This window comes from Tinamus guttatus, unplaced genomic scaffold, assembly GCF_059628265.1.
Source record: "Tinamus guttatus ecotype Peru unplaced genomic scaffold, ASM5962826v1 Tinamus_guttatus_pri_ptg000060l, whole genome shotgun sequence".
NCBI classification, from domain to species: Eukaryota; Metazoa; Chordata; class Aves; order Tinamiformes; family Tinamidae; genus Tinamus; species Tinamus guttatus.
Window position 1 is genome coordinate 11,254,741 of NW_028288594.1, and position 11,822 is coordinate 11,266,562.

At 45.8% G+C, this 11,822-nt stretch overlaps 2 protein-coding genes across 2 annotated transcripts in view; one reads left to right on the forward strand and one right to left on the reverse strand.

Moving 5' to 3' along the window:
* Positions 1–3,098, reverse strand: part of ESYT3 (extended synaptotagmin 3) — a 28,044-nt gene extending 24,946 nt beyond the window's left edge. Inside the window, exon 1 of the mRNA XM_088519423.1 lies at positions 2,856–3,098. Within this exon, the coding sequence (XP_088375549.1) occupies positions 2,856–3,098 (243 nt within the window). The remainder of the gene's footprint in view (positions 1–2,855) is intronic.
* The window catches only part of LOC104580026 (glycerol-3-phosphate dehydrogenase 1-like protein), a 320,964-nt gene that overhangs the window by 128,156 nt on the left and 180,986 nt on the right, over positions 1–11,822 (forward strand). The window lies entirely within an intron of this gene.

Here is an 11,822-nt window from a genome sequence, read left to right on the forward strand (position 1 = left end):
CAAACATGCAGGGACTCCTTAGATATCATTAGCCCCATATAGAACCTGGGCAGGATGATACTTCAGCCCCTTGCACAAAAGGCTGTGTGTGAATTAGACTCTTCACTCAAGGGTTTGCTCTTTAATTCGGCAGCTTTCAGAGAGGTGCTCAGAGCTGTTTGGGTACAATGGACAGTTGCTGCCCTTTTCTTCCTGCCTGCTGTACAGAGCAGAGCTCACTTCCCTTGCTCGAATAATACTTCAAATTATCTGCAATTATTATATAAAAAAATCACAAAGGGATATTACCATATTCTTTATAAACAATTCCCGTTGATGCTCTAAATAGCATCATACTCATCCCCAGTCCAGCATGGTTAAGAGAAGAAACACAAAACATCCCCTGCTAAGCCCAGATCCAGCCACCAGGAACTGCCGAAGTTAACACTATCCCAGAATAACACTTGCCTTGGGCAAGTCACACTATCAAAATCAGTCTTCCCCATCCGCCAAAGCAAGCACAATTCTTGCCAATATTTTAGGAATGCTGCAAGGATTACTTATGATTGGAAAAAAGCTTTGAAGATCAAATATGCTGCGTAAGGGCCAATTACTAGCAAGAAAATAAAACATATAAGGTTCTGCTGGGCTCTCTCTTGCCCTGGAGCAGGCAGCAGCTATGGTCATTGTAGAAATCGTCTCTGATTGACAGCGCTGTTCTGTTCAAACCACACAAGACTGGACCCATCAAGGTATTTTTAAGAGACCTTTTTTTGGCTCTCTGCTCATGGCCAGAAGGAAACCCTGCATAAGTCTTCTGCATAAAGAACTAGCAGGTGATATTTTAAAAGGACCGTTTGTAACCAGTAGCATCAGCTTCTTTTAACACAAAGTTTAAAGTCAGGAGGAAATGCAGCCCCCCTGGATGTTCCCACTTGCTGTTTGCTGTGGAAGCGACGCGGGACGGTCATCAGCACCGCACAGGAACCACTGCTGCTGCTTCCAGAGCCTTTCCGAGGGTTTCACTGCGCTTCCAGCCCCCACTCCTGCTCGCCCAAATCTCATTCCTACTCCCACCCCTGCACGTCAGGAAAGAATAACACAGGAGCCGTTTTTAGAGCGGTTTCAATTGAAGATTCATGAAGGTTGGGAGGCACAAATGAAAGCTATAAAAAGATGACACCACAGACAATAGACTGAATAGACAGCGGGTGAGAAGAAACCTCCAGGAGTGGCACAGGGGAGAAGAGGGAATAGGAGGAAAATGAAAAATGAGAAGAAACATGAGGGACAAGTGCACTGTGGCACCAACTGATGGTGAACAAACTTAGCAGGGTAGAAAAGGAAAGGAGAAGAGGGGGCAAATACTGATGAACGCTGCAAGCAAACACGCACTGAAACCCCTTTATCCTTCAGTCCTACACTCTTCCTTCTTCCAGGCAACTCCAAAAATGCTACGGTCAGGAATGAAGTAAAAGTGCTCACCCCTCTCTTCCCACTTTGGCCAATCTCCCAGGAATGCCCTGTCAGGAATGGGCTGCAGGACAGTTACTCCGGGCACTGCGGATCACACTGTGGGGAGCAACCACAAGCCTCTGTCCTGCATTAGGGCCGTACTATGTTTGGGAACGGTGGAACAATTTGTATAGGAAGGCATCCTGGAGGTCCCTAGTCCAAACCTCTCTCAAGGTAGGGATAATATCAAAGTAGGGAGGTCAAGGGCTTCTCCAGGTGAGTTTTGAGCATCTCCAAGGATGGAGATCCCACAGCCTGCCTGCGTTCTAGCCCAGTGCTTGGCCCCTCGAGGGAGTTTCAAGGAGTTTCTCTTGCTGCTCGTGACCATCAAGCCTTGTCCTTTCACTGCGGCACCTCTGAGGAGAGGCCGACTCTCACCTCTGCATCCACCCCTCAGGCAGCGGAAGGCAGCAGTGAGACGCCCTTAAACCTTCCTGCTCCTGAAGCAGCCTCAGCAGCTGCAGCTCTCGGTGTCTCCTCGTATACCCGGTGCTCCAGTCCCTGACCCTCCCGGTGCTCTCTGCTGTGGCCTCCCATCTGCCCAATCTTTTCATGCTGGGGACACCCAGTGCTCCAGGGGCAGCCGCCCCAGTGCAGAGCACGGGGCGATCCCTTCCCTCCACCGTCTTGGAGTGTGGGATACACTCTGGATGGTATTTCGGACACTTCCAGCAACAAAACCTTAAACCTTTGCGCTTTGCTTGGGGAGGGGCTTTTACTATTTAAAACGGACAGTAATGGGCTTAATTTGTGTTTCCCTGGGGCTTGAGAACTAAACGCAACGCTGTAACCACAGGATCAGGGCATGGGCCCACAACACGATTCTCAGTAGTGCTGGCGCTGTAGTAAAACCTCCGTGAATACAAAAAGCAGAAGCCCCGTGCAGAGGGACCCGGGAGCCCCGCGGGGAGCTGCCCTGCCCTTGCGGGGTCCCGGCCCCGCCGCTCGGCAGCGCGGCCGCCCCTCGCTCCGCGCCGTGCGCGGCACTGCAGACCCCGCGCGCCGCCGCGCGAACGCTCCCTGCAAACAGAGCTCCTTGACAGTCCCTTTGCAACAAGAAAGGCATTGCCCGAGCAGTCCCCGGCACGCTTCCACGCGCTAAGCAAACGCTGATGAGGAAAGGACATAATCACCCTTTCGACTGCCCAATGAAGGCAGAAGCACAGAGCGGGTCGGCTGCCCTTATCGCCGCGCGACAGTTCTTTGAAGTCCAACACTTGCTCCCCGGCAGCGAGGACTTGGCGCTCGTGGGTTTAAGTTTCGGGAAGCCGCCTTGGGAGCAGGGCGCGGAGCAGCCTCCCCAGCTCCCGGCGCGGCAGCGCGTCCCGGGACCCCTCCGAGCCCGCGGCTCCCGCACTCACCCAGGGCGGCAGGTGCCGGGCGGCCAGGCCCCCGCACGGCGCCTCCCGCTCGTCCTCCAGCAGCGCCAGGGCGGCCGCCAGCCGGGAGCGCTTCCGCCGCCGGTTGCGGCCCCACAGGAGGCAGAGCAGCAGCGGCGGCAGCAGCCAGCAGCCCAGCCCCGCGTAGCCGGCCGCGTAGCCGGCGCCGAGGCAGAGCAGCGCCCGCAGCAGCGCGCCCGCCCGCCCGCCGCCCGCGGCCTCCATCCTGCGCCGCGGAGCGCGCCCGGCCGCCCCAGAGCGGCGCCCGCTTCAGCGCGGAGCCCGCCCGGCCCCAGAGCGGCGCCCGCCCGCGCGCGCCTCCCGCCTCAGCGCGGAGCCCGCCCGGCCACGCGCGGCGCCCCCCGGCGGCCACGCGCGCCCCGCGCCGCGGAGCCGGCGGCAGGACGGGTCCTGGGGCTTCCACAAACTTTACAAGCGTGCACCGACAGTACAGGACTTCTTTTCTATGCCTTGTAAAAGATAGGCTGTGAAATAGGATATAAAAACATATTCAATGTGTTTTTGTAGAACTTCAGCTCTTGCTACTTCAGATGTTCACCTGAATGAAAGAAGAAAAGGTGAAAGGGCAGTTCTATTGAACGGGCCAAGCAAAGAGCTGCCCTTAAAGCAAATGCTGTGCTCGTAAGAACAGAATAAATCAATACGCTTCGCTAACAAATTTTACCCTTTAAAGAATAGTTATGTCTGGCATTTTTCTGAAATATCAAAGGAGATAATGAATCGCCAACACAGAGGGCAATTCAAGAGACATCAGCATCGCATTGGGGCAAATATACTCTTGGTCATGAGCTTGACTGTGCTTCCAACCTACCAAATTTCCGAGGAACTCGAAGCCAACCTCATTTGGAATTACAAGGGACCACCACAGCCTGCTTCTCCCAGTATATACAGGGCAGTTGCTAAGGTAATGACCAGTAACTGGTTTCTGGCAGTGACAATTCTTCTCCAGTTTAACTTGAGTAGACACCACTGCTGTTGTTTGGTAACACAATGTTAAAAGCATATGTTGTAGCTTATTAGGACACAGAGATTTCACAGAAACTGCACAGTTTTGAAAAGGTATTAGTACTTCTCTCAAGCTGGCCGTGGTAACTAAGGCAACCTACTTTAAAAGTATGGAGTTATGAGAAACTACTGCCAACGCTTTTCATTTAACTATACAGAATATGCAGAGGAATTCCTCTAAAATACCCATTTAATGATAGATACCATTTGGTGATAGCTATCAAAATGTTCACTGAAGATGACTTTCTATCTTACCTGCAGCTTCAGTGCTTGTGAACAATGCGGGAATTCTCATATTAATGCTAACAAGTTTTACAAGTACACCGTGCCTTTTCTCCATGCAACCACATTGAAGTAAAAAAACAGATAAAAGGATAAAACCATTATCCTTGTGTAAACAAACTGGCTTCTGTGTCAGGACCTGATAAACGCAGACACCTTCTCTGAAACTCCCTGTGGCCTGACAGGGATTTATTGCTTAATAATTTTTGTGTTCTCCATGCATACACTGTTCATCCTTTCAGGCAAAGCCGCAGCCAGAATCTGACAACTGTAATGTAAAAACCTGGTAATGTAAAAACCGCAGAGTAGGCTCTCTGTTTGCAAGAGAAACACTCTTGCCTAGTTTGGATTTCCTCAGAGAAAGCTACAATTTCCTACTCTGATTGGCCCTGTCCAGGAATGAAACACGAGTTGGGCAGATCAAATGAGCCTGTATTACATTGTTCAGCCACAAGTACTGTTTTGGCTGAGGAAATGTAATTTGGCCATGAAAGCAGTTATCTATGTCATGTTTTGGGAATCGTTCTTGTGCTGAAACCACCAGCAGCCTCTGCCCACCTGTGAGATAGTGACCAGCTGAACTGTGATTAATCCAGGATTAACCAGTGTTATCCATAAGCCTGGTCTGGACTGGTAGAGCTAAATAGACTTGTTCTCATGTGGGAAGAGCATGCAGAAGACATGCATGATCGGGGCTTTAGATGTGCAAAGCTGTGCTGGGGTTGCATGACCCCTGCTCTTAAAGGCTCTGCTTCCTGTCCTTGCTCCTCAGTATCTGCAGCTGGGGTCTGTTTGCTTTATAGTTTCTCACTCTGAGTTTGTCCAATGAGCAGTGCAGAAGGGCACTGAACAGCTGGTACCGGCAGCAACTGTAACAAAACCCATAACTCATTTCTTATGTCCTCCTGCTGCAGAGGATGTTCATGTGGGGACAGTGTAGCGGGACATGGAGCACAGAACACCAGAGGTGAACGGTGCTGTGGCCCAGTGCTCCTTGCCCAGGCTAAGCCCCCCCACCAGCAAATCCCACACTGTTCTGTGCTCTGACCCTGCAAGCCCCAGCAGGATGAGCAGAGCACGGGGAAAAGTTCTTTTATACAGACTACGTAACTGCAGAGGTGTGAGGATGCGAAAGGAAACAAAGGACCAGCTATGACAGCAGCCGAGGGAGAGAAGAAATAAACTTCCCTGCAAACGAGGAGCACTTTTCCCAGGACTTCCGGAGGCAGTCAGGGATCTGGAGCTGTCACTGGCTCTGTGGATGCCTCAGGTGTCCCCAGACGCATCAGCGCGCCCATCAACAGGTCCTCTGGGCGCTGCGCGGACGCGTAAGCAGCTGGTGCCACCTGCTGGACACAACGGGTTTTACATCAGGAAGGAAGATCGGAAGGAAAAACGCGCCCGAAAACCAATTAGCTGCGACAGAGATGAGCTACAGCAGAGCTCGGCTGACATTAGCTGCGACCTGCCCACTGACTCAAGCATGCTGGCATAATGGTTTATTTTATTTTATTTTATTTTATTTTATTTTATTTTATTTTATTTTATTTTATTTTATTTTATTTTATTTTATTTTAATTTTATTCTATTCATTTGCCTGGCATCATTATTATTAGCATACAGACCAGATTCGGTAGGTAATTTGCAATCTGGATTGCAGAAAAATAGTTTCTCATCCCAAAAGTCATGTCTTGCTGAAATTAGACTGTATTTCAAATATAATGGAATCAGTGGGTAATGGAAACGAGCCAGACAACTACAGCTCTTTCTTAAAAACCCTTACTGAACACTTTCCTTATTTCACGGTACATTTTCACCTCAGAAGCACAGCCTCAGAAGCAAACCTACTGTTTGTTTTAAATTTCTGTCTTGCTATAGGATGGATTTACTCATTTTGTTTCTGTTTGAATAACTGTATCTGCAGCAGGATCTGTGAGGACAAATAAAATGTCTTCACTAGAAAAGCATGACTTTTTGGAGGACAAATTATTTAATATATTTTGTTGAGTCAGTTACTGAAAGGCAAACAAGAAAACTCTAGGAAGAAATCTCTCTCATCATTTTAAGTGGCTTTTCTACTCTGCTGAGTGAATGAATATGCTGTTCATTTGCTACTGACACACATTGATTTGTACAAAACTACATTTCAAGCTCATCATGTAGTTACAGGACAAGGTTAACAATTTATAGCTTAGTCTGTAATCTTAACAACTTACATCTCGTTGTGTTTTAGCTGCCTGAAGGCCTTGGCTCACAGAAACCTCTTCCTCAGGGCATTGAAAGTGCTCAGAGCTCGCTGAGCTGCAGGGGCTGTGCAGACTACAGAACTACCTGGTGCAGAACTCAGTACATCCCCATTAATGGTGCAGTTGTGCACAACAGGACTCAACACTTAAAGGAACTACCCGATGCTATGGAAGTGATTTACTAAGCACTGTAATCTGCTTTCTTTATGCAGCACTACTCCCTTTGCAGCAAAGTGTCCCCGAGGGTTGAATGAGGCTAGGCACAGAATGATGAATTTTCAGGCATGAGGAAAGGTACTTAGGGGGATTTAGTGGGTTTTAAAAAGCTCGAGGAGAGTGGGAGCACTTGAGGAAAGCAGGAGACTTTGGGGTAAGCCAACACTGCAGCTCATAAACACAAAATCCTCATGAAAAACAACATGAGATTAGAGCAAAATCAGTAAAACCCATCCGTGCCAGTTCCTCTTGTCCCTTTGACACAGGCAGCTGGGCCCTCTCAGATAGACCAGAGTTTTTATTGCCTCCCATCCAGAACAGGTGGCAATGTCTCCCCAAACCCGACATAAGCAAATGGGCACCCTGTCTTTGACCAGCTGTACCCACCTGCACAGTCTAGTTACAAATCTTCCTAGGGCTCTGCACAAGCAAGGAAATATCCTGGTTTGTTATAGCAGATGTAGCTATTTTGCTCCTCTTCAGCTGCTGGACGATGTTATCAAACAGCTACAACAAACTAAATTGCATTCCATTGGTGGATGGAGATATTCCTCACATTGATATCGAGGGGTTATTCGCAGCAGGTGCTGAACTTCAGGACTTTTGAGAGTCCCTGCTCTGTCAGCTACAAGGGAATCAGAAAAAAAAATGTGGCCGCTTCTTCTAGCAACAGACACAGTCTGTTCATCGACAATGTTTTTGAGCATACTGAACTGCACCAGGTCCTGCTGTATAAATATATAAAATGACTACCCATGACTGCTGACTCCTGGCATGGGGGACATCTGGGCCTACTGCTACCACAGCAGCCAGTCTGTGGAAACAAGATGCTGTCTGCAGGGAAGGGCCCCTCAGAAGCTGGGAAGCGAAGCAGAATTGTTTGAAAGCAATTCTCTCTGGGTACTTGTGGTCTGCTTTCAGGGTAACACACAGTGAACTAATCATGCAAATCCAAACTCCTGGGAAATAAGCCTTAGTTTCTTCATCTGCTGCTCTGAAACTCAGCCAATGATCGTGCAACCGATATCCCTGAGGTGTCAAAGTGCATTATTGATTTGTAGGCAATGCATATCAGGGTACTGGAGACTCCACACTGTGAAATGATTATTAAGCCAGTAATTAGCTGGTGAGAGAGAGGTATAATTTGGCTCAGAATTCTGAAGCCAGATAAAAAGAGCTGATTAAAAATAATACGATGTTAACTCAGTCCCTTGTGCAATTAAAAACTCATAGAACCTCACTGAAATATTTGGACAGCCTTTTCTAACAGCAGGAAAAGCAGTAACCATTTTGCTCATGACAGCCATTAAAAAACCTATGCTCAACTAACAGCAAAATCAGGTCCTGGGAATTTAATTTCTTCAAAGATAGAATAAAGTGCTACTGCTTTTCACCCTGAGAAGCCCTCACCCACTTTAATCAAGTTTTAATCTTTGGAAAAACATGAAAGTGCTGGAGCAAAACTACATAAGGCACAAGAAGGCAGCTCCCATGTATTTTTTTCCAATGTATTTTGCTTTGGAAAAATACTTCCTGCATGGTCTCTGAAATCACCTGGAGTCTTTAGGAGATTGCTTGATTTAATTTTTCAAGTCCCTGCTGTGGCTATACAGATATAATTTGGAAAGTCCCTCAGGACCAGTTGGTTTCTGCAGGTGTTGACTGGCACAAGAAAGCCTGTTTAGATGGGTCTATCTTTTTTTTAGACAGTGTGATCTGGCTCTCTTTTGTGGTAAAAGCTACCGGCACAATATTGCATTGATTTAAATTTTGACAAATCCAGCCTTCTCAGAGGATACAGCAGTACACAAACAGCTAAAAGATGGCTCAGTGTAGCAGTGTTTTCAGGAGACATGTGACCAATTACAACTTTGTAGAAATGACACAGGATACTTAAGATGTTTGTAAAACAACCTGCTACTGACAATGCCCCCAGCACAGGGCCGGAGAAGAGCTGTACGTGGCTGCAGCTCTGTGTTCCTGCCGGCTCTTCAGAGTCCCCCACCAAAGCAGTTACTCCTGTCTATCACCTGGCAGCAGGCAGAGCTGCACCAGGTGGAGAAGGTTGTTCAGATTAGAAGAGCTGGCTCCTGTGCTGGACAACTTTGAGTGCCATGGAGAGGCTGCCGTTGCCCCCGGCAGACACAGAGGGCAAGGGGAGCTGAATGTTATATCCATTCTCACCGGGGCTCCGACACGATGCCAATGGGGAAATAAATCTGTCAGTGCCGTGGCACTGAACAGCTGTTGACACTGCTCACTGTTTTAAAAACCTTCTCTGGAGGCTTTCTGCTTTTCAAAAAAAAAAAAAAAAAAGATAGTGCAGCCTCATCCTCTTGAGGAAGAAGACTCATTCTGGGCAAGTGAGGTCAGTAATTAGTACACAACCCAACAGTGGGAAAAGCAGAATAAAAAAGGAAATAAAATATTTAAAAACTTCTGCCTTATTATCTCCTCTAGACAAAAGCTAAGTACATCAGTGACAGTTCTGATTTTCAAAGGTCACAGAGGTCCTGCTGGCTAATTCCAACCAAACTGAAGGAGCAGGAGAGGTTTCAGCAAGAGTTAAAATCCTGCCTGGTAAAATAGCTGGAGAGAAGCTTTCACCACGCAGTTGTGAGGGAAAGCTGCAGTGTGAGCATAGGCCCTATAAGACAGCAGAAAACCTGTGCAGGCTTGAGACAAAATAAATGCCAAACAACAAGAAAGCTGGAATCAATGATACCTGTGCTACAAACCCAGAGATAGAAGTTTTCTTCAATTTGCTCACGAAACTTGTCTTGCAAGCTAAAAACACAATTTCACTCACTTCTTTACCTCAGATGTACATTGCTATTTTTTCTCCCAGCCCTCTTCTAAAATATAATTTTCATTTTAAAGACCCTGATGGTCTTTCACTCATCATAGAAGAGTAAGTGAGATTAATACCCAGTTACAAAGCACTGAAGCTCACAGATAATTTCCATATAAAAACATTAATACATTCTTATTTTTCAAAATGTACCTTTTATTTGATTTAGACGGTAACGCTCATTTCTTATGTAATAAAAGGGAGAAGAGCTAAAGCATGAGTCAGTCCTTATTAACCCTGCTAATCAGACAGGCCTTTTTTAGCCAAGATAGATATATCTTAACTGGTAGAATAGATGAAACCATCATTTAGCCAATTAATCCTTTCCAAACAGCACAAGAAGCACTAGTTGGATTTGCAGCAAAAGGAAATAAACTTGTCATGTTCTGCACATCAATTTACACATTCTTACTTACTCACTTGAGTCAGTACAAATGTAGGCCTTTGATTCCCAGAAATGAGGTAATCCACAAATCAACATTAGAATATCTGGTAACTGGGCCACATATAATATTAACTGTGATCTTAGTTCACAATGAAGTACTGTACTTAATCTGCACATCCATGGGATTAACCGAGAACAGAATGACACATTTTATTCAAAACAGATTCTTCAATAAGGACATGGCATAAAGTCAAGAATACTTCAGTGCCGTGGATAATGTTAGACCACAATTCTACCACTTCATTCCTGACAAAACCCTCTTTTTATTTCTATTTATTTTCTGCAATCCCTCAGGGATTGCACATTTCACACAAAACACAGAACAAGCACAGTGCTGTGAGTAACCATGAATTGCAGGTTGTAATTCTTACAGGTTATATTCCATTCCAAAAGCGTTCTGTAGTCAGCCAGGAGAATACTTAACTGGATCCATCTATGAAAATCATAGACCTAATTATTTAGCCAATTTCATCTTCGGCACAGCTGGATTTCCTCTGACAGATTATCACCTCAAGTGGGTAAAAATCAACTTCATATTACGAGGAATCCAGGAGGGATACAGGCATGGACAGAGCTCTGTGCATTACTGGCTGTTCAAACAGTCTCATTGGATTTAGGGCAGAATTTAGAACAATTTAACAGCTTTCTGTATCTTACCTTCTCACTGAACCCTGCCCCACAAAAGCTTTAAAACACAGAAAGGAGGATCACTTACATAGAAATGTGTTCACTTCTTCAAAGATCAGGTCTTCACCAGTGCAGGAACCGGTCTAATTTCACTCACTGGGGTGACAGCAAAACTCTGGAGGAGAAGGAAGGAAAAAGGATACCGCTGTAAGAAAATCAAATGTGGTTACTCTCATCACCACTGCTTCTGAATGCCTACTCCATTTTCACCAGACACCGAAATTTAGCTGATGCGTAACAGTTCCTAAAGATCTCAAAACACTGGATTTAACTTAAACTGTTAAAAAATTATTTTGTCATGGCCATGTTAAAAATCATGCTTTTAATAAGGGCATCACCATGCTCAGTTTTAATGAACCTCTTAAAAGATTACCTGTTTTCATCAGGACTCCCCGTAGAAAAAAAGCAAGTATTTAACCAGTTGTTTTTAATCAAAGAAACTCTGTAGATATCTAAACCTGCATTCCGAACCACCTGTTGCTGAACAGATGGTTGTCAGAAACTTAACAGCTAGTTCTCTAAAGTGAGCAAATACAGTATAATACAGGTTATCCTGCAGTTTCATTTACACCCCATTTTCCCATTTTCTTTCTCCTGAGCCTTTTACAAGCTGTCTACACTCTTATCTCTGAAAGAAACTTCTTTTCATGGTGGCTTGAAATATACCACAAAAGCAGCATGGCTCCAAAGGATGCAATATATTGCTTCCTTTGCCAAACCTTTAGTACAGAAAACTTACAGTTTTCAGCACAAATAGCCTATACCATTCTTCAAAATGAGCCACCAGCTACCGATGGATAAATATCTGACAGCCAGTTTGTCCACAGGAAAGTAGGTGACATCTTATGCTTATTATTCTCCTTTCCTAAGGAATACACCTTATGCATCACAGGGCCCCCATCAGGCTCTAGATTGCTCCTTTATCACCCCAGTTCACGCTCCCTTTTGTCAAGAGAGATGCTCATTGAATTAAATCCTGAAAGCAGGTAATGAAATCTGCTTGGATATTATTTTTGTGGACAGTAACACAGTGTTTAGGTCTTCCATTAACAAATTCATGTGTTTGATTTACAGTCAAGACAGAGAGGGACTTACCTGCAAAAATTCAAAGACAGATCATAATTAAAAACCCAAATCTGAACAATTTGGTCATGAGGACTTTTCACTCTTTATTTGGAAAAAGTAGACTATGTACA